This window comes from Oryctolagus cuniculus, chromosome 7 (assembly GCF_051225735.1).
Source record: "Oryctolagus cuniculus isolate XC-2025 breed Fujian yellow rabbit chromosome 7, ASM5122573v1, whole genome shotgun sequence".
NCBI classification, from domain to species: domain Eukaryota; kingdom Metazoa; phylum Chordata; class Mammalia; order Lagomorpha; family Leporidae; genus Oryctolagus; species Oryctolagus cuniculus.
The window spans coordinates 146315755-146340674 of NC_142873.1; the positions used below are offsets into that span (position 1 = coordinate 146315755).

The 24920-nt window shown below is 55.4% G+C and overlaps 2 protein-coding genes across 6 annotated transcripts in view; both read left to right on the plus strand.

The window, feature by feature from the left end:
- The first annotated feature begins 857 nt into the window (after positions 1-857).
- PAQR7 (progestin and adipoQ receptor family member 7) lies at positions 858-17678 on the plus strand. Of its 4 annotated transcripts, XM_008265922.5 has the most exons (3): positions 1572-1600; positions 11277-11432; positions 15711-17678. In XM_008265922.5, exon 3 carries the CDS (start codon positions 15733-15735, stop codon positions 16768-16770), a length of 1038 nt encoding a protein of 345 aa, XP_008264144.3. In that variant the 5' UTR covers positions 1572-1600; positions 11277-11432; positions 15711-15732; the 3' UTR covers positions 16771-17678. The 4 variants fall into 4 exon arrangements, with proteins under 4 accessions (XP_089157457.1, XP_008264144.3, XP_051712821.3 ...); XM_089301331.1 differs by lacking the exons at positions 1572-1600; positions 11277-11432 and adding an exon at positions 858-1118; XM_051856861.3 differs by lacking the exon at positions 11277-11432 and having other exon boundaries at positions 1572-1668.
- Positions 17679-20340: 2662 nt separating this feature from the next.
- AUNIP (aurora kinase A and ninein interacting protein) overlaps positions 20341-24920 on the plus strand; it is a 28113-nt gene continuing 23533 nt past the window's right edge. The window contains exon 1 of one of the 2 annotated variants that reach the window (XM_017346583.4): positions 20341-20595. In XM_017346583.4, coding sequence (XP_017202072.4) covers positions 20433-20595 — 163 coding nt within the window. In that variant the 5' untranslated portion in view covers positions 20341-20432. The remainder of the gene's footprint in view (positions 20596-24920) is intronic. The other variant, XM_017346582.4, reaches the window with a different exon arrangement.

A 24920-nucleotide genomic window follows, 5' to 3' on the forward strand; every position in this document is an offset into this window, starting at 1 on the left:
ACGCTCAGCCCTTCCTGGGCGCCTGGCTGCTCCGTCAGGTGTTTTGCTCATGGCTGTCAGGTGCGTTCTCCCCACTAAGCTCCGTGACCCTGTTTGACCCAGTCTGAACGGCCGGGCGCTCTCTCAGAATCCGCCAGAAGAGTGGCCCATTCTTCTGCACAGCCTCATCCAGCTGTGCTTCCTTGCTTGCCACTCTACTGAGTCCCGCCTGAATTCTCTCTTGCGCAAGACAAGAACCTCTATTCCAGCCGTCTCCACTAACAACAGCACAAGTACTTGGGTCCCTGCCACCCGTGTAAGAGACCCTGATGGAGCTCAGGTCTCTTGGCTTTGGCCTGACCCAGCCCTGGCTGTTGTGGGCATTTGGGGAGTGAATCAGTGGGTGAAAGATATCTCTCTCTGCCTTTCAAATAATAATAATAAAAAATCTTAAAAAGAAAAACACACACACAAACAAAACCTGGCCCAGTACAGCGCAAAGCACACAGCAGGTGTTCCAAAAACGGAACCTGAACCCAATCCCCTTCCAAGTTTTTCATGGCTATCCATTCTGATACGGTATATTCACTGAATAGAATATTTTCTCCATAATGTCCTTACTTGTTTTCATCTCCTGTACTCTGTTCTCAGGATTTTCTATGCTACTTTTCCTTTCCGCATGGGTAACGCAGAGTTAACTAATTCTGTGGGTTTGTCTGAAGAGAGCAGTTGCATGCCAGTCTCCCTGTCATTGTGACAGCAACACGTGGTCCTCTAACGCTTTGCAGCAAACAGAACCTTCGTGCCCGTTGTTCCACTGAATCCTAACGAGACTCTTAGGTGGAGTGGTGTCGCCTCCACGTTACAGGCAATGGGAGCGAGGCGCACGGCGAGGTCGGAGCAGCTCCAGGACTCCGGCGCCATCACTGCGCCCACACCCAGCGGCCTGCCCCAGTGGACGCCGAGCTCCCGGAGGCGGCGCAGCTTCCTCTCCCGAAGATGGGTGCCCGCACCCTGCGGGAGGGACGGGCGATCCGCGGCGGCGTCCGTTATTTACCGAAAGTTAACTACGAGCTGTGTTCCTCGGCCTGCAACTGCGCCCCTCCGGCAGGGAATGCAGCCAGGGGGTTTCAGTGCAGGTCCGGGCAGGTGCACGGGGCTGGCGGTCAGGGGAAGCCGCCGGAAGAACGGCCTTCGGGGGGTAACTTGAGAAAGCCAGGGGCGCCCGGGGGCATGCTGGGCCGTGTCCCGGAGGTCGGCCAGGCCAGAAACGGGAGCCGTAGCTCCAGTCGTCCTCAAGCGGGGAAACGGGCCGGAGCCTCCGCAGCGCCACTCCCCGGCCCAGAAACTTGGTCAACTATTTCTCTGGGGGTCTGTCGCGCCGGTGTTTGCGGGAGCAACACGCGCACGAAGCGCTGGAGAGGAGTGTGCGTAAAGTCCAGGCAGGCTGCGGGCGCCCCGGGCTCGCCCAGGCCCTGCGAGGCGGCCGCAGCCCTAGCGCCCCGAGCGCCGCTCCCGCCCGCGCCGCCGCCCTCTCTCGGGGCGGGGCCTCCCGGCCGCCCCTTTATCAGCGCTCGGCCGCCCGGGACGCTGTGGCGGTGCCAGCTCTGCCCGGCCGCAGGTACGGACGGGGCCGCGCGGAGCTAGGGCCCGCGGGCCGCAGAGGGGGTCTCCCCGCGGGCGCAGCACGTATGTGGGCGCGGGGGGTGGGCGGAAGCGCGGCTGGGTCGTGGGGAAGGACCCGAGGCCGAGCGGCGGAGCGCAACCCGGGCAGCGCGCGGGGGAGGACACGGCCGGCGGGCGCGGGGAGGGGGGGCGCGGCGGCCGGGCTCGGGGGCAGCCGGGGGGCCGCGCGGGAGGGCAGAGGGCGGCGGGGCTGGGGAGGGCGGCGGGGCTGGGGAGGACCGCGCCGAGGGGAGGGATGCCTAGGCTGGGAGGAAGGAGCAGGCAGAACCGTGGAGGGAGCGCGTCCGTGATGGAGTGGGCGGGGGCTGGCCTGGGGAACTCACTGCTCCCTGGAGGAGGAATGGGGGAGGGCGGGGGAGGGAGCGTGGGTGGTCCCAGCTGGGCTCTGGGGCCCTGAGGACGGGGAGCCTTGGGTGGGGGACGCCACCCTGGTGGCAGGAGGGATTCCCCCCCCCCATTAGGGAAAGGGATGGGGCAACAAGGCTCAGGCCTAGGCTTCAAGGACTGCCCCCCCCAGAGACTTCCCTGGGGGCAGACCCAGAGCCCCGTGGGGTTGTGTCAGGTCAAGGCCTTGGAGTTTCAAGTGCTCCATGGAGCACTTGGCCGCACCTGTGGGTGGCCCTGAATCCATGTTTGAGCCCTGTGTCCCCCCCCCCCACCCCCCCCACCCCCCCGTTGGAGGGAGACCCAGATCCTGTCGGGAGCTTCTGCCACCTCTGGGCTTTGCCTTCCAGCCTCAGCCCCCTGCCCAGGGTGGGGGTGGGGGTCCTGTGCCCCAGGGGGTCGCGTGCCCGGGGACCCTGGCCAGCTCCCCCAGCCTCTCTGGGCCTGCTCTCCTGCTCCTGGGCCCCCTCGTCTGAGCTTTGAGGAGGAACCTGTTGAAGGGATTATTCATTCCATTCTGATCACATTTTCCAGTACAAATGGAGGCCCAACGCGCAGTGACAGGAAAACAGAAACCGTTCCTGTTCCCTTCTGGAAGACGTGGAGGGGCTTTTTCTTTAAACACACTGGGGACTTGGTTTGCATTGAGGGAGGTAACCCAGTTGCTGAGAGATGGGGAGGCCAGCCAGGACTGAAAACTTGGCTTGTGGCTTTCCAGGGCCACCGCTGGGTTCCTGGGAGTGGACAGTGCTGGAGCAGGGCAGGAGTGCTGGTTCCGGCTCCCTCCAGACACGGTCTGCCAACCTGCCTGCAGGGTGTGAGGGCAGGTGAGGGGCGGGCCAGAGAGCAGGGGGCGCCGGGTGCAGCTCAGTACGCAGCAGGCCACCGTCACCAACGTGGCCCGATCTCATCAGTAATTGTTCAGGCTCTGCCCTGTGTGCCGTCCTCCTCGGGCCCCTCACGAGGGTTTACCACTGATAGGCCCAGCATTCACGCGGGTCTGGCCTTATTATCTAAGGAGGGTAGACTTTGCCTTGCGTGCTTGTCTCTAAGAGAATATGAGGGCTCAGAAAAACAACAATGAATATTTTGCATGCCAGAAAGGAGACAAAAAGAGGAAGTAAAATTAAAACCAAATCGTACCTACGCAAGGGCACTTCAAAAACCTCCTAGGAAATGGAATTTTAAAAGTTTATTTTGACACACAATTTTTGAAACCGATTTTATTTTCTCATAATATGCATTTTCCAGCAACTTTTTTTTTTAAAAAAGATTTATTTATTTATTTGAGAGGCAGAGTTACAGACACAGAGAAGGAAAGACAAGAGAGAAAGGTCTTCTGTCCACTGGTTCACTCCCCAAATGGCCGCAACAGCAGCCAGAGCTGGGTGGATCCGAAGCCAGGAGCCTCTTCCAGGTCTCCCACATGGGTGTGGGGGGTCCAAGCACTTGGGCCATCTTCTGCTGCTTTCTCAGGCCATAGCGGAGAGCTGGATCAGAAGTGGAGCAACCAGGACTCAAACCAGTGCCCATATAGGATGCTGGCGCCACAGGTAGAGGCTTAACCCACTACTACACAGCGCAGCTCCCCCACTAACTTTTTTTTTTTTAAAGATTTTATTTATTTATGTATCTGAAAGGCAAAGTTAGAGAGAGAGAGAGAGAGAGAGAGGATCTTCCATCTGCTGGTTCACTGCCCAAATGGCCCACAACAATCAGAGCTGGTCCAGGCAGAAGCCAGGAGCCCAGAATCCCCGTCCAGCTCTCTCGCGTGGGTGCCCAGGGACTTGGGGCATCTTCCCAGGCGCATTAGCAGTGAGCTGGATGGGAAGTAGAGCAGCTCTCATAGGTGATGCCAGCTTCATCCCAACTGCCCCTTCCGTGAGCTCTGTGAAGCCCCTCACAACGGGTGCCACTGAGTCAGGTTCTAAGCTCGCAGAGATGTCGCCCCGAGGGACTGATTTGCTGGGCCGTTAGTTCTATGCAAGCAGTGTTCTAAGTGGCGCTGTTCACTGTTGAAGCGCCAGAGGCTGGCACACAGGAGGTCTAAAAGGAATATTCTGAGACTGTCAGGTTCTCCAAGGCCCTTCGAAGTCACCAGAGAATTCACTCCCTCCATCGACATGTAGAGAAACAGGGACAAGCAGTGAAGGGACTTGTCCAAGGTCACTCGGGTTGAGTGGCTGAGCCTGGATGGGAAACCAACAAAAGCAGGGGCACCAAGGTTCTGCTCTTGCAGGAGCCCAAGAGGAGCTGTTTCCTGTCCTGGCTGTGACTGAGGAAGCAAGCTCCGAGGGGAACAGGACTTTTGCAAGTCACATGGCTTGTGAGTTCCTGACCTGAAGTCCCATCCTTGCAGGAAACTGGGGATCCCGGCTCCCCCTGAAGGAGCCTGCCAGGGCTGAGAGGTGGAGGCACGCCCTTGGGGCAGTGACTGTGCGGTTCCCGGGGTCACCACCTGGGCGGCCACCCCCCCCCCCGCCCCGACACCCTGGGGCTGGATCTTCCTAGGTCCCAGGTGTCTGTGTAGGTGAGCACGGGGCAGGGAGCCGGTCTGCTCCGTGACCCGTGTGGCCCAGCCTGGGGAGCAGTAGCTCTGTGGCTGGCTCACCAGCACGGAGTGACATCTGTGGGGCCAGGAAAGCCAGGCCCGCTCTTCTCTGTGCTCACGACTCAGCCTTCGGTTTCACCCCAGGGATGCTGTGGAGCCTTGGACTGTGGACCTGGGGAGACCAGGAGAAACCGGGGGTGGCCAGCCTTGGCTGAGGGCGCCAGGAGGTTGATCCAGAGTTCAGAAAGCGCATGTGAATTGAGAGGGAAGCTAAGGGGAGAGTGGAGCCCTGGAGAGCTCCCTTCTGGGGTCTGACAACCTGGAAACCTTCCAGACCTGCAAGACTTGCCCGGGCTCGTCCACAAGCCCTTGGCTTGCTCGCTAACCAGGTCTACCCCTTCCAGCCCTCGACTACTGGGGATCTCACTGCCCGGCCAGCTCTCTCTGGTCTGGGGCCAAGTGCCCGTTTTTGGTGAATCCAGCGTGGTGACTTGGAGTGGTCTTTGCTAAGCAACATTTAATTATTAAATAAGGTCACTGTCCTCAGAAGTCCAAACTCCAGCTATGTTTCCCTGGTCCCTAAACACATCTATTCAAAGAAAAACTGGAGACAAATGAAATCTAGCAGAGTTTGTTTGAGCAAAGAAAGGACTGGGGTTCGGCACAGGAGCATGGCGGCTGTTCTGGTTCCATGTTCTAGCCGTTCCCAGCCGGTGGCCACTGAGGTTCCCGGGGCTGAGTGGGTGAGACTCAGCTCCTCCTTAGAAGATGATACTCTCAAGTTAGGTTGCAGCTTGTCTGCCTATTACTTAGGTTCTCGTCCCCTACACACAGAGGCAGCTTTAGGCCAAATTCTATTTGATCTGATGGTTCTCCCTTTGGGATCTGCCTCTCAGTTTTTTTTTTTTTTATTTATTTTTCATTTTTTTTTTGTTTTTTATTGACAGGCAGAGTGGACAGTGAGAGAGAGAGAGAGACAGAGAGAAAAGTCTTCCTTTTGCCGTTGGTTCACCCTTTGGCCGGCGCCGCAGCTCACTAGGCTAATCCTCCGCCTTGCGGCGCCGGCACACCAGGTTCTAGTCCCGGTCGGGGCGCCGGATTCTGTCCCGGTTGCCCCTCCTCCAGGCCAGCTCTCTGCTGTGGCCTGGGAGTGCAGTGAAGGATGGCCCAAGTGCTTGGGCCCTGCACCCCATGGGAGGCCAGGAGAAGCACCTGTCTCCTGTCTTCGGATCAGCGCAGTGCCCAGCCACGGCGCGCCGGCCACCACGGCCATTGGAGTGTGAACCAACGGCAAAGGAAGACCTTTCTCTCTGTCTCTCCTTCTCACTGTCCACTCTGCCTGTAAAAAAAAAAAAAAAAAAAAAAAAAAAAAAAAAAAAAGTATATCTTTATTGATTTGAAAAACTGAGTGACAGAACGCGTGTATGCGTCTATGTTCTGGTTCACTCCCTAAATGCTTGCAACAACCAGAGTTGGGCTACGCCAGAGCCAGGAGCTCCATCTGTGTCTCCCACATGGTCAACAGGGGCCCAAGCACTTGGGCCATCTTCCACTGCTTTCCCAGGCACAGGGGCAGGGAGCCAGATCGGAAGTGGGAGAGCCAATACTCAAATCCAGGCACTCCAATACCGCTCTGCCACGAGGCCCGCCTCATGGTTTGGTTTTCGTCCATGGTTCCTGGTTCACAACTCCCTTAGGCCTTGTTGTTTTGGAACGGGTTCAGAGCTTTAAAGGTGATGGACTTTGGTTGTGATGTTGGGGCGCTGTGGACCCGAGAGCAGCTTTACAAGGCAAGGCCTCTCTGCTGCCCGTTGTCCACCTGCTGCTTTTCCTCCCCCAGGCCGGCCAGGGAGGCTGGACTCGCTCTTTCCCAGCCTGGGTCAGAGACCCTGAAAGTGCACCCTAAGCTTCCTCTGCCTTTCTGTCTTGGAGCTGGCCAGAAGGAACCGCTGTGATGTCCCCATGCACACTAGTAGCTCCCAGGGCTGATTTGTCCTCTGCCACATGGCAGGCCTGGGGAAAACAGGACATTGGTTCTGCAGGCTGAGCTGACTTGACGTGGTGGGGGAGTTCCCTTTGCTGTCAGCTCACTTTGGGCTACAGCGGCATACCTTGCCTGATATCTCCCTTCTGAGTTTTTGGAATGAGACCTGTCAATAAGAATTATCAGGGCTGGTATTATGGCGCAGCAGGTAAAACCACTGCCTGTGTGACATTGGCGTCCTATCATATGGGCACCTGTTCGTGTCCCGGCTGCTCCACTTCTGATGCTGCTCTCTGCTAATGGCCTGGGAAAAGCAGCAGAAGATGAACCAAGTATTTGGGCCCCTGCACCCATGTAGAAGATCCTGATGAAGCTCCCGGCCTCTGCCAGATGTGATGATCTGGGGAGTGAGCCAACAGATGGAAGATCTCTCTCTTTCTCTCTCTCTCTGTAACTCTTTCCAAAATAATAAATCTTTAGAAATTTTTTAGCTTAGAGTTGTCCAAGGAGTATCTCCTAAGTCAGCCTGAGAGGCGGCTCAGTGCACTCACGCGACCGTGGTCCCCACTGGCCCGAGGCTGGAGAGTGGCAGGGTAAGTTGCAGTGTTTCAGGTGGAGATTAGAAGGGCACAGCAGAATCTCCCAAGATGTGAGTCTTCTTGCTGAAAGACGCCGAGTTTCATGGGAACTTAGTAGATTTTCTACCGCCTATGGGACTACGACCAAGTTCATGTCCTGGGGCTGGTGTTGTGGTTTAGTGGGTTAAGCTGTCTCTTGCAAAACTGGCGTCCCATATTGGAGTGCCAGTGCAAGTCCTGGCTTCTTTGCTTCTGATTCAGTTTCCTGCTAAGGTGTCTGGGAAGGGAACAAAAGATGGCCGAAGTGTTTGGTCCCCTGACACCCATGTGGGAGACCTGGATGGAATTCCTGGCTCCTGGCTTTGGCCTGGCCGAGCCCTGGGATGTGAATCAGTGGAGAGAAAAATCTCTCTGACACTCTGCCTTTCAAATAAATGAATAAATAAATCTTTAAAAAAGAAAGTTTGTGTCCTAACTCACAATCAGATGAAATTTCTATCAAGATTGCTGCTGCGACTGCCTTTTTTTTTTTTTTTTTGGACAGGCAGAGTGGACAGTGAGAGAGACAGAGAGAAAGGTCTTCCTTTGCCATTGGTTCACCCTCCAATGGCTGCCGCGGCCTGTGTACTGCCGTAGGTGGTGCATTGCGCTGATCCGAAGGCAGGAGCCAGCTGCTTCTCCTGGTCTCCCATGCATGTGCAGGGCCCAAGCACTTGGGCCACCCTCCACTGCACAGCAGAGAGCTGGCCTGGAAGAGGGGCAACCGGGACAGAATCCGGCGCCCCGACCGGGACTAGAACCCAGTGTGCCAGCGCCGCAGGCAGAGGATTAGCCTAGTGAGTTGTGGCGCTGGCCTGCTGTGACTTCTTTTAACCAGGAGATTTCATAGCTGTTGGGCCTAACTGCCGCCTACAGTATGTGGTGGGCCTGTGGGTCCACCTCCCCTCCCCTGCCCCTGGTTCTTGGTTGAAGACGCTTGATGCCTTAATGATTGTTACATTTATGAATGAACGCAGTGAAAGGCGTAGTACAGTCTGGAAGCCCTAAAGCCAGAGGCTGCTGGAAGGCCGGCTTCATTGAATTCCAGGCCCGCCCCTGGCCCTCTTCCTGTGGTGAAGGCTCTGGGGCTGAATTCCCAGTGAGCTCAGAGGATGGTGACGCTGCCAGAGAGGCATCTGGAGCCCGGGCTCTGCTGTAGCCCGCATGTCCAGGCAAAGCTCTTCCCTGTGTGCTGGCTGTAGGCTGGGGGGAGCTTTGAATAGTGTTTATTCTCAGGCCCCGGGGCACCTCCCTTCAGCAGTCAGGTCATGTCCCACACAGTGGACTTTTCCTTTGAAAGTGCAAGTTTCTCTGTGGACACACTGTGACCTGTGTGTGTGCATTGCTCCAGGGGATGAGCTGAGTCCCTTTCAGACTCTCTCTCTCTCTCTCTCTTTATAGAGTAAATGCTTGGTGAATTTTACTACTGCTGTTTTTTTTAAAAGATTTATTTATGTATTTGAAAGGTAGAATTACAGAGAAAGGGAAGGAAAGAGAGAGATCTTCCATCTGCTGGTTTACTCCCCAAATGGCTGGGATGGCCAGGCCGAAGCCAGGAGCCAGGAGCTTCCCCTGGGTCTCCCACGTGGGTGCAGAGGCCCAGGGACTTGGGTCACCAGGTGCACTAGCAGGGAGCTGTATTGGAAGTGGAGCAGCCGGGACTTGGCTGCTCCCAGGGCCCTGTGTGAGCGGAAAGCGCAGTGACAGGCCATCTCCCTTCCCAGTGAGTGGCGCTGGAGGGAGCCGCAGGGCTAAGCCCTGATGCGGTGCCTGGGGTGCAGTGAGCCTTCTGAGCTGGCAGTGCAGGGCTGTCTTGCTGTTTTCCAAGTAAAGGAAGACAAATACTGACTCATCTGGAAGGCTGAGCAGCCGTCGTTACCATGAGCCCTGGGCCTCGGAAGGCACGTGGACAGTGCAGCACGAGGCTCTGGAACTTGGTACGGGGCGGCGGGGCGGGGGGTGGGTGGGGGGCATTGGTTCCAGGACCCCATGGGAACCCAAATCCATGGATGCCCACGTCCCTCATAGAAAAGGCAGTGTTTGCCTATCGCCTATGCAATCCTCTCACACACTTTAAGTCACCTCTGGGTTACTAGCAACGTCTAATGTGATGTAAACACTACATGAATAGTTCTTACGCTGTACTGTTTAGGGAGCAATGACAGGAGCAACAAACATGTCCAGTACAGACGGCATTTCAAGAGTATCTTCAGTCTGCAGTTGTCTGAATCCACGCCTGGGGACACAGGGCTGGTACAGAAGACCTCAGTATCACACTCTTACCAGTTGCTGGAAGTCTTGAACTAATCTTCAACCTCATCTTTTGGAATTTTTTTTTTTTTTTAATTTTAATGTTTCTTTTCATCTACTTGAAAATCAGAGAGAGGGTGAAGAGAGAAAGAGAAAGAGAGATGGGGCCGGCGCCGTGGCTCACTAGGTTAATACTCCACCTGTGGCGCCGGCACCCCATATGGGCACTGGGTTCTAGTTCCGGTTGGGGCGCCGGAGTCTGTCCCGGTTGCTCCTCTTCCAGTCCAGCTCTCTGCTGTGGCCCGGGAGTGCAGTGGAGGATGGCCCAAGTGCTTGGGCACCTGCACCCACATGGGAGACCAGGAGGAGGCACCTGGCTCCTGGCTTCGGATCAGCGTAGCGCCGGCCGTAGTGGCCATTTGGGGGGTGAACCAATGGAAGGAAGACCTTTCTCTCTGTCTCTCACTAACTCTATCTGTCAAATAAATTTTTAAAAAATTTTTTTTTTTTGACAGGCAGAGTGGACAGTGAGAGAGAGAGAGACAGAGAGAAAGGTCTTCCTTTTGCTGTTGGTTCACCCTCCAATGGCCACCGCGGCCGGTGTGCTGCGGCCGGCGCACCGCGCTGATCCGATGGCAGGAGCCAGGAGCCAGGTGCTTTTCCTGGTCTCCCATGGGGTGCAGGGCCCAAGCACCTGGGCCATCCTCCACTGCACTCCCTGGCCACAGCAGAGGGCTGGCCTGGAAGAGGGGCAACCGGGACAGAATCCGGCGCCCCAACCGGGACTAGAACTCGGTGTGCCGGCGCCGCTAGGCGGAGGATTAGCCTAGTGAGCCGCGGCGCCGGCCTGTCAAATAAATTTAAAAAAAAAAGGAAAGAGAGAGAGAGAGAGAGATTGATCTTTCCTTTGCTGATCCACTCCCCAGATGCCTGCACATAGCTGACCTGGGCTGGGCCAGGCTGAAGCTGGGTCAGGAACCCAGACCCGTGAGCCATCAACTGCTGCTTGTCAGGGTGTTGTCAGGGTGTGCACCAGCAGAGAGTTGGCATCCGCAGAGCTACGGCTTGAACTCAGGCACTCTGACAGGAGCTGCAGGCCTCCCAGATGGTGCCTTAACCCCTGGGTCAAACCCCTACCCCTAAAGTTCTTCTTTTCTTAATTCCATTTTTCTGTGAGCTTTTTTGTAGGAACCTCTTGACCTTGAGAATGCCCAAAATGACCTTTTTACTCCCCAAGATTTGTTGTCTGCTAAAATACCCCTCCCCCCTGCTGTGCCCTCCTGGGGACAGGGCCCCTGGGGCTGCTGGGGTGTGGTCCTCTTCTTGGTGGGTCCTTCCCAGCCACCTCTCCGGGTACAAGTGCCAGTTGTCAAGGCTCTGATCCGGAGGGGTTTTCCTGAAAGTCTTTGCCAGGAACAATTTAATTATTAAGTAAGGTTGTAGTGCCGTAGTGCCGACTCTGGCCGCATGTTTAGGTGAGCGTTTAAGGAGGTGCAGTTTCCAGCAGAAGCAGTTACTGAGGGCTACAGGTGGACTGAGTGCATTAGAGAACCTCACGCGAATCTCTCGGGCCAGGGCTGGTTCATATATTGCTGCATTTACTGGGTCCCTAATCTGTGCTAAGATTAGTCCTAGGAGGTTTAATCTTTGCAGCAATCTATGAAGTAGATAATATTGTGATTCCCATGGGGCAACTGAGGATCGGAGAAGCTGAGTCACTTGTCTAAGGTCACACAGCTGATGTTACAGCATCGGGAGCCAAGCTTGCTTCTCTGAATCTGAAGTCATGGGCCTCCATCACATCTGCTTTCGCTTTTATTCCTAGCTTCCCTAGGGGTCAGAACCAGCCACCCTGGCCTGACATCCATTAACCAGGTCCTGGGCGCCTGGCCCCTCCCTGCCTTCGCCCTTGCCTTGCGGCGCAAGTCACGGCATTTCAGCTGTCCTCGGTCTCCCCGCACATCTCCTGCAGAGGTTGATGGTGAGCTTCTCTTCTCTCTGCAGCCAAGGCCTGGCTAGAAGAGCACGGGGCTTTCTACCAATGTGGGAGTGATAAAGGGAGCAAGGACAGAGGCGTGGGAGGCTGCCTTCAGCCCCGCCCTCTGGTGACATCACACAAGACACCCCCAGTCCCTGGAAGCCCCGCCCCGGTGCCCCTTACCTGTGGAAGTGCCACCTGGTGCTTGGCATCCGGCACATTTGCCTCGTCCCACAGCAGGCCATCGGCCCCCAGGCTTGAGAGAAGCTCCAGGTACCCAGCGCCACTGAGGGGCTTGGAGGGGGCCGTGGGGCTGGACAGGGCTGGGCAGCCAGGAAGGGCAGGGCCTCGCGGCATGGCGGGCCCCACTGGCACCTCCGGATACCCACCCGCATCCCTGCCCTTGTGCCTTCCTTTCCCCTGGACTCATGGTCCCTTTGCCCAGTTAGGAGACGGGAATGAATTCTGAGGGCAGACCTGTTTGGATGGCCTGGGGCCCCTGTCTAAAGGAAATGGGCCAGCAGGACCTCTGTCCTCCTGGTCTGTTCCTCCGGGTGGTGTTGCTAGGGCCCCCCATGCGGCGGGGAGGGAGGCTGTGAGTGTGCGCTGGCACACCTGGGAGCCGGCACTGCCCAGATGCAGAGACCGCGGGCCCCGGGTGCGTCGGTTACTCGCAGCCTGCGGGAAAGCACCTGGGCCTGCCTGAGACTGGTGATTCCCAGAGTCATTCTGTGGGACGCGTACGGCGTGACTGGGACCAGGACGGTGGCAGAGAGGGCTCGGGGTGTCTGCTCTGTGGCCAGAGAGCTGGGCCCAAGCCCAGGCTCTACCACAGACTCTTCCTCTTTCTCCATGACCTCAGATAAGGAGTGGTTTTTAATTTTCATATTTATTTCTTTTTAAGGTTTATTTTGAAAGAGTTGCAGAGGGACAGGGAGAGACAGATCTCCCATCTATTGATTTACTCCTTAGATCATTGCAATGGCCAGCGCTGGGCCAGGCTGAAACCAGGAGTCAGGATCTTCATCCGGATCTCCCACGTGGGTACAGCGGCCCAAGCACTTGGACCATCTTCTGGTGCCCTTCCTAGACCATTAGCAGGGAGCTGGACCAGAAGTGGAGCAGCTGGGATGTGAACCGGTGCCCATATGGGATGCTGGCGTCAGAGGTGGCAGCTTTACCTGCTACGCCACAACGCTGGTCCCTGGATAAGGGTTCTTAACCTTCCTGAATATCACCATCCACAACAATGGAATGGACATTGTAATCCCCACCTCCCAGGCAGGTTAGGAGAGTGAATTACAGCGCGACAGTGAAGAGCTTCTTATGTCCCCACTGTCTTTATCATCGTTACGGGGACAGGAATCCGTGTTGGCAGGAGTGAGGCAAACGCAGCTACACAGAGCTAGGCGGGGGCCGGCGTTGGCCTGGTGGGTAGGGTGCTGATTAAGATGCCCGCATCCCACATCAGAGTCCCTGGCATCCATCTCCGGCTCCAGCTTCCTACTGTTGTGGACCCTGCGGCAGTGGTGATGGCTCAAGTGTTTGGGTTCCTGTCATCCAGGTGGGAGACCTGGATTGAGTTCCCGGCTCCTGGCTCCTGCCCTGACCTGGACGGTTGTAGGCACTGGGGAGTAAGCGAGAAGGGAGCTCCCTCTCTAACTCTGTGTGTGTGTGTGTGTGTGTGTGTGTGTCTACCTCTCAGATACATTTTTTATAAAAGCTGGCAGGCTTTTTTGCTGCAGGACTTCTCAGAGCCTTTCCTGTGCTGTTAATCCTTGGAAGGTTCCAAGAGTGGCGTACGGAGCACAGAAACTGGACTTAGAGTCCTGGACAGGGCCAGCGACCTTCCTCGTTCTCTTTGGTCTTTTCCCATGGTGGGACAGAAATCCTGCTGGCACCCCGCTCTAGGCAAGGGGTCCGGTCTTCTCCACGGGAGACAAGGGGCTGCCCTGGATGCTTCTGGGGTCTTTTCCAAGTTGAGAGGACAAAGTTGCCACCAGGAGTGGAGGCCAGAGTGCCAAGGCAGGAGACCAGTTTCCCGGGGAGAGGAGGATCTCCAGCGCCGGCAGGCCAGGGGGTGCACACAGAGCCCCCGTTAATGAGTTCACTCACGAGCAAGGTCTGCTTCCTAAAGCTGCCTGCTGTCAGGCTCTCTGGGAACAGGCAGGAGCTGAGTCCCAGCCTCGCCTGTGTGCAGTGCTATGTGACTGACTGAACTCCTGCGTCACGCCAGGCCAGGAAGAGCCAAGAACCAGCGCTGACCCCAGGGCGCTGGTGCAGGAGGAGCTTCGGGATGCGCCCGGGCCGTGGAGGGCTGGGCTTGCCGCTGCCTTGGCACCGTGAGCGCCTGCACTTACGCTGTGTGTGGACTGTTTGTGTGGCTTGGGGGCGATCACGGTGCCGCAGATGGCAGAGAACTTGAGTGCTTGGTCCTGCCCGAGTCTCTGCTTCCTGCGGGGCCGGGAGCCAAGGCAGTGGCAGGAGCTATCTGGTGGACGAGGGATAATATGCTTGTTGAAGGGAATTGATTTGGCAGTGCGGGAGTTGTCTGGAAGGATTTTCGATAAATATTTGAGTTAATGAATGACACAGAAAAGGAAGATAAGCCTGAGGCAAGCGGCTGGTATCAGATGCAACAGTGTGTCATTCTGAAATGACTAATAGCACTGGCCACGAGATTTTGCAAAGGGCCATTTAGGGTGATTGCTGGGGAGTGCAGGGTTCAGAGCGAGTCCCTGTGACTTCCTGGCAGCATAGAGGGGCAAGGTACTTAATGTCCCTGTGCCTCAGTTTCCTTATCTGGAAAATGGGAATCCTGATAGTATCTACCTCAAGGCTGGCTTCAAAGCTCCAAAGAGTCAGTTATCCACAGAGTGCTTAATACAGTGCCTGGCACATAGCGAGTGCTGGGTCAGCATCTGCTGCGGCTTATTTCTCTCCTGTAGCCTCTGGCAGACCATGGCGTCCCCAGGGGCAGGGATCAGGTCCTCTTCCGCTCCATCCGCCCTTGGATCTAGCATAGGCTGTGAGGCAGAGAAGGGCTTGGTAAGTGTTTGCTGAATGAATGAATGAATGTGTTTTAAAGGCTAAACTGTGTAATCCATTGTAGATCAGGGAAAAGGGGGGATGCCGGAAACTTAAACTTTGATTTCAGTGCAGACAAGGGACACTGGCTCAGAGCGTGACACTGTTAGGCTTAGGTGGGAAATGGGGGCGCATGCTGGTCCTGAGGTGGGGTTAGATGGGATGTGTTTGGAACAAGCAACCATGGGCAGTAGCGGGGAGGGCCTGGAGGTGGGGGAACTTGAGAGTTAGGGTGAGGCTGAACAAAGGGGCTGGTTTTATAGGCTTTGTTATCATTGGGGACTTGCAGGGAAAAAGTAGCTTTTTGAGTTGGGCCTTGAAGAGTAGGAAGTGTGGTCAGAACACTGCTCTTCTTTCATTCAGCAAACGCTGAGCGTCAGCTACGTGCTAAGCACCACGGGGTCGCAGAATAATGAGACAAGTTGCCTGCCCTCAATAAAAAGCGTCATATGGGTCAGAGCGGCAGGCACTCGAATACAGGGATCATCGCAGGAGGTCCCGGGAGCTGAGGAAAGTCTCGGAGAAGGAATGGGCTTTGAGGGATGAGTAGGAGTTTGTCAAGTATGCAGGGTGAGGCAGAGAGAGCAGCTTATGCGAAGCTGCAGACACAGGAGTCTGGTGGGGCTGTGACGGGGTTTAGGGCATTGCGGCTGAGCAACGAGGCTAGAGACGGAGGCAGGGAGCCGCTCTTGCAGAGTCCCGGAGGCCGGAGGGAGGCCTTGGCCACCCTGAAGGGGCTATAGGCGGGGACATCCGGTCTCTTAGCAAGGTCATCACTGCCACCAGCTGAACACCGATGGCGGCACAGACACGGGGGCTGAGAGCGCCCGCCTCCATCTCGTGTGTTCGGCCTGGCCACATCTGTCCTTCAGCAGAGAAAGCAGCTGGGGCTGCTTTGTGGAGCCAGGACTGGAGAGGAAATGATGGAGGCAGGGAGCCTTGTTATGTCATGCACCTGCTACGTGATTGAGCACCTACTGCGTGCCAGGTAGTAGATCCCACTCAGCACGTGGGACCCGTCGGGAACAAAACCACGATCCTTGCTTTCAGGCGCAAAGCTGAGCTCCTCCATGGGGTGAATCTGCCCCTGCTCAGACCCCGCGGACGTGTGAGGGTGTGGGAGGAAGGGGTGAGAGCTGGGCACTGGGTAATGAGGACACTCGGTCCCTGACTTTGGTCTGGCCTCTCTCCCAGCTCCCTGCCCAGGCCCACGGCCATGGCCATGGCGGTGGCCCAGAAGTTCAGCCACTTCCTGTACAGTCTGCGCCAGGTCGCCCAGGTGTCTCCACAGCCAGAGCCTGTCTTCACGGTGGACCGAGCCGAGGTGCCGCCCCTCTTCTGGAAGCCGTACATCTATGTGGGCTACCGGCCGCTGCATCAGACCTGGCGCTTCTACTTCCGCACGCTCTTCCAGCAGCACAACGAGGCTGTGAACGTGTGGACCCACCTGCTGGCGGCCCTGGTGCTGCTGCTGCGGCTGGCCGTCTTCATGGGGACCGTGGACTTCCGAGGGGACCCGCACGCCCTGCCCCTCTTCATCATCGTCATCGCCTCCTTCACCTACCTCTCCTTCAGTGCCCTGGCTCACCTCCTGCAGGCCAAGTCCGAGTTCTGGCATTACAGTTTCTTCTTCCTAGACTACGTGGGTGTGGCCGTGTACCAGTTCGGCAGTGCCCTGGCGCACTTCTATTATGCCATCGAGCCCTCCTGGCACTCGCAGGTGCAGGCCATGTTCCTGCCCACAGCTGCCTTCCTTGCCTGGCTTTCCTGTATGGGCTCCTGCTACAACAAGTACATCCAGAAGGGGGGCCTGCTGGGCCGCACGTGCCAGGAGGTGCCCTCCATGCTGGCCTACGCCCTGGACATCAGCCCTGTGGTACACCGCATCTTGGTGACCCCTGACCCTGCCGCAGACGACCCCGCCCTGCTCTACCACAAGTGCCAGGTGGTGTTTTTTCTGCTGGCTGCTGCTTTCTTCTCTACCGTCATGCCCGAGCGCTGGTTCCCCGGGAGCTGCCACGTCTTCGGGCAGGGCCACCAACTCTTCCACGTCTTCTTGGTGCTGTGCACGCTGGCTCAGCTGGAGGCCGTGACGCTGGACTATGAGGCCCGGCGGCCCATCTATGAGCCTCTGCACACCCACTGGCCCCACAACTTCTCCGGCCTCTTCCTGCTCACCGTGGGCAGCAGTGTCCTCACGGCGTTCTTCCTGAGCCAGCTCGTGCGGCGCAAACTCGAGCAGAAGACCAAGTGAGGGGGAGGCAGCTGGCAGGGAGGGAGGTGTAGTGGGGGAACAAGGCCTGGTAAAGTTGGTTGTGTCTGGCCCGCGGTGACTCCCTGCGCACTCAACGCCAAGGGTGGCACTAGCCAGTGCTTGGATTTGGGGACTGGCTCAGAGCTGCTTGGGTCCACTGCTGGACCCGCCTCAGCTCCCTGTCCTGGGAGAGGGACAGAGATGAAGGTTTGGGCCATCCTGACGCGCCCCTTTACTGCCCCTCTCTAGGGGTGAATTTGGGGCTCCCGGATTATTTGGGTGAGAGGTGAAACTTGGATCACAGTCAGATTTGAGCTGAGAGGCAGGAGAGGCCTCAGCAGCCCACCTCTATCCAGATGTCATTGGTGGATGGGGAAGAGGCAGGCCCAAACTTGGTGTGGAATCTTACTGTCCCTTGAACCGTAGTTCGCGAGGCGTTGGCGCTCCGGAGAGCCCCCAGAAGTAGAAGATCGTGCCAGATGCACATCGACCTCACTTGGGACCCCCTACTCCTCCAGTCACTGCCCCAGTGAGCCCCAGATCTCCTCGCTCTGGCCTCCTTGTCCCGTGCAGCCTGTTCCCAGCTTCTCTCCTGGTTTCCTGGCTCACGATTCCGTTATCTACTCAGTGTTTCCTGAGACAGAGGCAGGCTACCCAGCTGGGCCCTGTGGATTGATGCAGGATGGTGAAGAGCCCTGGGGAGGGAACAGTCAGCTTTCCCGAGGCCCTGAGGCTCTCGGGCTGGGGAGGGTAAACAGGAGCTTGCTCAGAACAGGACGGACATTACAGGCAGACGGGAAGAACCTGTGCAAAGGCCCAGAGGTGCAGAGGGAAGAGTTAGGGGAGCTGAGCTAGTGGTGGCCTGCACTCTGACAGGTCCTGGATGCAATAAAGTGACTGTAACTACAGCTGCCTCTCTGCTTTCTGTCTCTGGTCCCAGGGGGTGGGCCCTGTTCGCAGTGTTGGGGAGAGGTTTTCCTGAGGAAGCTGGGGCCCCTGGGGGTGGTGTGATGGAGGGGGGAGCAGTTCCTGTTTTATATCTGCCTGGATAGGGTTACGACTTTCTGTATTTTATAGATACACATGTATGCATTTATATATATTTAATACACATACTACACACATATAAAATATGTAACATGAAACTTTTTGGCAAGGGAGTGGGGGCATTTTATGACTAAATAAATTTTTAAAGTAGTTAAAGGAATGTGTCTAACATATAAACCCACCTTATAATTTAACAAAGGAGGACTTTATATATTGACTTTATAATTTTATTTATTTTTGAAAGGCAGAAACAGGGACAGGGAAACAGATGGAGAACAATCTCCGATCTACTGGTTCATGCCACAAATGCCCACCACAGCTGGGGCTGGGCCAGGCTAAAGCCAGGAGCCCAGAACTCAATCCTGGTCTCCCACGAAGGTGGCAGGGACCTAAGTACTTGAGCCATCACCTGCCACCTCCTAGGGTGCAAATTAGCAGGAAACTGGAATCGTGAGTGGGGCTGGACTCAAACGGAGGCAGTGCAGTATGGGATGAGGATGTCCTCAGCGGTGACTCAATCACACGCCAAATGCCTGCCCCTTATGTTACCTTTTACATTGCTGCTTTCTTCCATAGCACATACTAATATATGTATGAGGCATGAAGGAAAATTAGGAAGCAAAAAAAGCCTCAAATGAATTAAAAAAAAATCACTTCACTGCTATAATATTCTGGGGCATCTTATACTATAAAACATACAATACATATTACTAAGGTCATTGAAAGCTAATGGAAAGTGTGTATTGTTTAAAACTGCATGGTTTTGGCCGGCGCCGTGGCTCAATAGGCTAATCCTCTGCCTGCGGCGCCGGCCCACTGGGTTCTAGTCCCGGTCGGGGCGCCGGATTCTGTCCCGGTTGCCCCTCTTCCAGGCCAGCTCTCTGCTGTGGCCGGGGAGTGTAGTGGAGGATGGCCCAAGTGCTTGGGCCCTGCACCCCATGGGAGACCAGGAGAAGCACCTGGCTCCTGCCATCGGATCAGCGCAGTGCGCCGGCCGCGGTGGCCATTGGAGGGTGAACCAACGGCAAAAGGAAGACTTTTCTCTCTGTCTCTCTCACTGTCCACTCTGCCTGTCAAAAACAAACAAACAAAACAAAACAAAACAAAAAAAACACTGCGTGGTTTTAAAAATATATTTTTAATGTGGCATTTATCTTATTTATTTATTTATTTTTACAGGAAAAGTTAGACAGTGAGAGAGAGACAGAGAGAAAGGTCTTCCATCCGTTGGTTCACCCCCTAAATGGCTGCTATGGCTGGCGCGCTGCGCCGATCCGAAGCCAGGATCCAGGTGTTTCCTTCTGGTCTCCCATGTGGGTGCAGGGCCCAAGGACTTGGGCCATCCTCCACTGCCTTCCCCGGGCCACAGCAGAGAGCTGGACTGGAAGAGGGGCAACCGGGACAGAATCCGGCGCCCCAACCGGGACTAGAACCCTGTGTGCCGGCGCCGCAGGCGGAGGATTAGCCTAGTGAGCCGCGGCACAGGCCTTTTTTTTTTTTTTTTTTTTTTAAAGGCAGAGTTAGAGAGAGACAGAAGCTCTTCCATATGCTGGTTCACTCAAGTGGCCACAACAGCCACTGCTGGGCGGGCCATGCAGAAGCCAGGAGCCTGAAACTCCCTGGATTTCCCACACTGGGGCCCAGGCACTTGGGCCACCGTCTGCTGCTTGCCCAGGTGCATTAGCGGGGAGGTGGATGGATGGAGCAGCTAGAGGTTGTGCTCATAGGGATGCCAGCGCCACCCACTGTGCCACAACGCTGGCCCCAGCCTTTTTTGGGAGAGACACAGAGAGCGAGCTCCCATCAGCTGGTCCATTCCCCAGACCAGGAGCTGCAAACCACACACTGGTGGCAGGTACTCAGCCACCTGCCGTCAACCCTGCCTCACAGGTGCTCATTAGCGGGAAGCTGGAGTCGGGAGCCAGAGCAGGGAATACAAGCAGGGAACCCGTCTTAACCGGTGAGCCCAGTGCCTGCCCCGACGTCAGACTCTTCGTGCACCAAAGTGAACATCTTTTAATTACATTTTCCATGACCTTTCTGAAGTGCCCTCGCATACAACTGTTTATAATAAACAATAAATATTCCACTATGGAGACCGCAGGTGGCAGGACGCAGACTTTGTGCTTCTCCAAGAGGCTTTCGGAATTCACAAAGTTCTCACTTGGTCCTCTTTCAAATCTAAGGTCGCGCCGTCCCAGTGCTTCCAACACCCTCCTCCGTGCAGTTCCAGCGTTTGCTTTTTGACGAAGGAAGCAATCCACACCCTCGAGGGTCCGACAACCACTGAGGGTCGTGTGGAAGACCCCACGGCCGACCTGCGCCCGCGCTCCTCCGCTTCCTCTGGCGAGGACTGAGCCGCGGGGCAGTTACAGTTAGAACAAATGCAGTTCGGCGAAAAGGAAACTATGTGTACGTCTTCAGGTAACAGCTTCCGCAACACGCGGCTGACAAGACGCGGTAACGCGCCCCCAGGGCCCGCGACGGTCGGCGCGGTGGGCGGGGCCTAGGAGAAGGGGCGGGCCTGACGCAGGAACGCGGCGCCGCCGGGGGCGGGGCCTGCGTCCGGAGAGGCCGGGGCGTAGCCCCGCCCCCAGCGTTGGCGCGAGATCCGAATGCTGTCGGGGGCGGTCCCGGGCCGGCCCAGAGGCGTCCGGAGTCCGCGCCTTTGTGGCTTGGCGCGGGGTCTTTTCGGTGGCCATGAGGCGGAGAGGCCCAGAGCAGGAGGCCTGCGGCGTGTGGCTGGACGCGGCGGCTCTGAAGAGGCGGAAAGTGCAGGTGGGACGTTGGGGCGAGGGTCGGGGCCTGGCGGAGGCGAAAGGGCGGAGGAGTTTGGGAGGACGTGGAGGTGGTCCAGGGGAAGTGAGGGCAGAGACAGGGCCAGCTTTGGGGAGTCAGTGGCGAGAGGGATTGAGGAAGGCTGAAGAGGTGGGTTGGGGAGGAGTGGAGAGGAGCAGGGTGGAAGGGAGCAGGGGCTGCGGCGAGGCCGGGCAGGGTGTCCAGCTGTGGGGAGAGGGGAAAGGCAGTTTGCTCTCTCGGGAGCTCAGGCACTGGGAGACGGGTGCACACTGGGAAATTCCCTCCCCGAGGGTCTCTGCCCCAAACCTGCCAGGTGGCAGGCCTTACTTGCCCAGATCCAGTGACTTTGAGGGGGGAGGGGATCGCGCCCGGTCTGTCCCTAACCAGGGCGCTCTGTGAGCATTATGAAGAAGCACACGTGTGGGCAGTTACTGGTTTGTGTTTACGGAGCGTTTTGTGCTGGCCACTGTGCTAAGCATTTTCCATGTGTTTATCTTGTTTTGTGCGACTCTGTCAGATAATCCCGGGGTATGAAACACCGAGGCTTAAAACAGACACAAGGGCAGGGTTCTTGCCGTGCAGTTGCTCTCGGTGTGTTAGGGAGGAAAGAGATCCACGGGTAATTACAACGCCTGGCATTGACTGAGTCTTCAGCATGGGCCACTTTTCTGAGACTTTACACCCCTTCTTGTTAGCAGGCACTCCGCAAAATCCAGCCAGGTAGATACGTTTTATACGTTGAGAAAATTGAGGTTTAGATTAAGAAGTGAGTCAAGTCAGCAGGGGCTCAAGCCCAGTTCTGGTTGCTCTTACCCCGCAATAAGGCAGGACTGAGTCCAGGTGAGTGGTCTCTGGGATGTGTGATTTTGGGGGATTACTTTGACGCGTTTATCAGGGAAGGGTTCACTGCATAGGTAAAAGGGGACTGGAAATTGGAAGAATGTGCTGGGTTTGGACAGTCTGATCAGTAGTGTGAAGATCAAGTGGTTGGCCGGTGCCTTGGCTCACTAGGCTAATCCTCCGCCTTGCAGCGCCGGCACCCCAGGTTCTAGTCCCGGTTGGGGCGCCGGATTCTGTCCCGGTTGCCCCTCTTCCAGGCCAGCTCTCTGCTGTGGCCAGGAAGGCAGTGGAGGATGGCCCAAGTGCTTGGGCCCTGCACCCATGGGAGACCAGGAGAAGCACCTGGCTCCTGGCTTTGGATCAGCGCGATGCACTGGCCGCAGTGCGCCAGCCGTGGCGGCCATTGGAGGGTGAACCAACGGCAAAAAAGGAAGACCTTTCTCTCTGTCTCTCTCTCTCTCACTGTCCACTCTGTCCAAAAAAAAAAAAAGAATCCTCTAGAAGTTTCATCTTTTAGGGGCTATAAAAAAAAAAAAAAGAAATGTGTAACAGAGAAGGAGAAATGGATCATAACTAAGAAATGGAAATGTGAAGATTCCAGAAATCTTGGCCAAGTCATTCTTGCTGAATGCCACTCTGATAATACTCAACAGCTTTTACCCTTTCTTTGTCAGCAGATTCTCTGGCCTCTGCCTTTAAATGTATTTAGAATTTTATCATTTTTCACTATCTTCACCATTACCACCTGAGCCAGAGAGACCCTTTGCTCACTGTTAACTGTAATCCCTCTTCTTGGAGCTGAGTGTTATGGTGTGGCAAGATTTTTTTTTTTTTTTTTTGAGAGTTATTTACTTATTTGAAAGGCAGAATTACAGAAAGAGAGATCTTAATTTGTTGGTTCACTCCCCAAATGGCCACAACAGCCAGGCTGAAGCCAGGAGGTTCATCTGGGTCTTGTGGGTGCAGGGGCCCAAGCTCTTGAGCCATTTGCTTATGCTTTCCTGGGTGCATTAGTAGAGAGCTGGCTGGGAAGTGGAGCAGCCTGCACTGTGCTCACATGGGGTGCCGGCATCTCAGGTGGCAGCTTAACCTGCTGTGCCACAGTGCTGGCCCAAGTGTAGTGTTTTTAAAATAAGTTCCCAAATTCTTCAATACTTCCTTTAAAAGGTGCAGCTCAACTGCCTTCCCCTTGAGTTGGACTACATTTACATTTAGTGACTCTAATGAATAAAATGTGCTTACAAGTGTTAGTGTCAGAATTCTGATCCCAGATCATAAATGACTTCGCAGCTCCTGTTTCTCTCTCACTTTGGGAGAAGCTGGCCATCGTGTTGTGAGGACTAGGAAGCAGCTTATGGAGAGGTCCATGTAATGTCAGCAGTCCTCTGAGTGAGGTATCTTGATGGCTTTGGTTGATTATCTTTTTAAAAAAACTTATTTATTTGAAAGAGAGAGTGCTACCATGTACTGGTTCACTCTCCAAATGACTGCAACAGCTGGGGCTGGGCCAGGGCCAAAGCTAGAAGTGGGGACCACAATCCAGGTTTCCTGTCTGTGTGGCAGGAACCCAACTGCGTGTGCCATCATCACTGCCTCTCCGGGTCCCCATTAGCAGGAAGCTGTAGTTAGGAGCTGGAACTGAGTGTTGAACTCAGGTGCTCTAATGTGAAATGCAGGCTGCATAACCAGTGGCTTAACTGCTAGACGGAATGCCCACTTGCCACCCCCACTCTCTAGCGACTTCTTTAGAAAGAGGTGTGCAGGCATGGGCTTTTAAAATTTATTTATTTATTTTTTTATTATTTGAAAGGCAGAGATGCAAACAGAGAACTCCTAGCTTCCAGTTCATTCTCCAAATGCCCATGACAGCCTAAGTGGGGTTGGTGTGAGGACAAGAACTCATTTAGGTCTCTCATGTTGGTGGCAGAGTCCCAACTATTTGAGCCATCTCCTGCTGCCTCCTGGGGTGCACATTAGCAGGAAGCTAGAACCGGTAGCAGAGTCGGGACTTGAACCCAGCACTCTGATATGGGAAGTGGGTATACTAAGTGATGTCTTAACCGCTACACCAAATGCTCACCCGTGCTGTCTTGAATACAGCTTCATGAGGCTGAGGCAGAACCACTCAACTAGGCTTCTCCCAAGTTTTTTTTTTTTTTTAAGATTGATTAATTTACTTGAGCGACAGTGTGTGCTTCCAGCCGCTGGCTGTAATAGCTGGAACTGGGCCAGGAGCTTCTTCTGAGTCTCCCATGTGGTTGTAGGGGCCCAAGGACTTGGGCCATCCTCTGCTTTGGCTTTCCCAGGCCATAGCAGAGAGCCAGAACAGGTGTCCACTTGGGGTGCCAGCACGGCAGGCAGAGGCTTAACCTTCTGTGCTGCAGTGCCGGCCCCTCTCCCAAGTTCTTGATGCACAGAAGTGAGATAAAAGATGTTTGTTTTATAAGTTGCTGAGTTTTGTGGTAATTTGTTATACATTGATAGGAAACTGTATAAGCTTTTGGTCTTGGAAGTGGGATGCTACCTGACAAAGGGCTTTGGAATGAGACAGTAGGTGGCAGCTGGAAGGACTGAAGCAAATCTAGTGAAAGCTTGAAGAGCTTCTAAGAAACTTTTAGAATTCTGACTTTTAAGGAGGCTGTGGGTGAGGGTGCAGAGGACAGTGAGAAGGTCTGGGAGACGGCGGGGAAGGTTATCCTTGTCATTACAGAAGGCTCAGTGACCATGTTGGCTGTAGTAGGGTGCGTGAGTGTACCTCATGGGCTGGGTCATGTGGCTAAGATTTACAAGCAGTGCTGTAGGTGATCCCTTGTTTCTTTTTGCTGGGAGTAACACAATGCTAGCAGAGGATGAGATAGGTTAAACAAACAGGTGCTAAAACTTAGTGATTTTGAAAATTCCCAGCTTCCTCAGGTAGCACACAAATGCTTAAACTAAGAAAGCACTTCTGGGGAAAGATGGAATTTAGAGGACAGCGAGGACAGTGGGATTGAAGATAGGCGCTGAGGATGGCTGTACACCTTGTTACGACCAGGAAGTTCTAAGGTGGTCCCTCAGAACTATTTACTCAAAGTGCTAGAACCTCTAAGAATGCAAGCATCTTACGGGTGTTATCACTCAGCAAAGCCCAAGGTAGAAGAGGCTTACTGCAGAGAAGGTGGAGGATGTGGCTTTTTTTTTTTTTTTTTTTTTTTTGACAGGCAGAGTGGACAGTGAGAGAGAGAGACAGAGACAGAGAGAAAGGTCTTCGTTTGCCGTTGGTTCACCCTCCAATGGCTGTCGCGGCTGGCGCACTGCGCTGATCCGAAGGCAGGAGCCAGGTACTTATCCTGGTCTCCCATGGGGTGCAAGGCCCAAGGAGTTGGGCCATCCTCCACTGCACTCCCCGGCCACAGCAGAGAGCTGGCCTGGAAGAGGGGCAGCCGGGACAGAATCTGACTGGGACTAGAACCCATGGTGCTGGT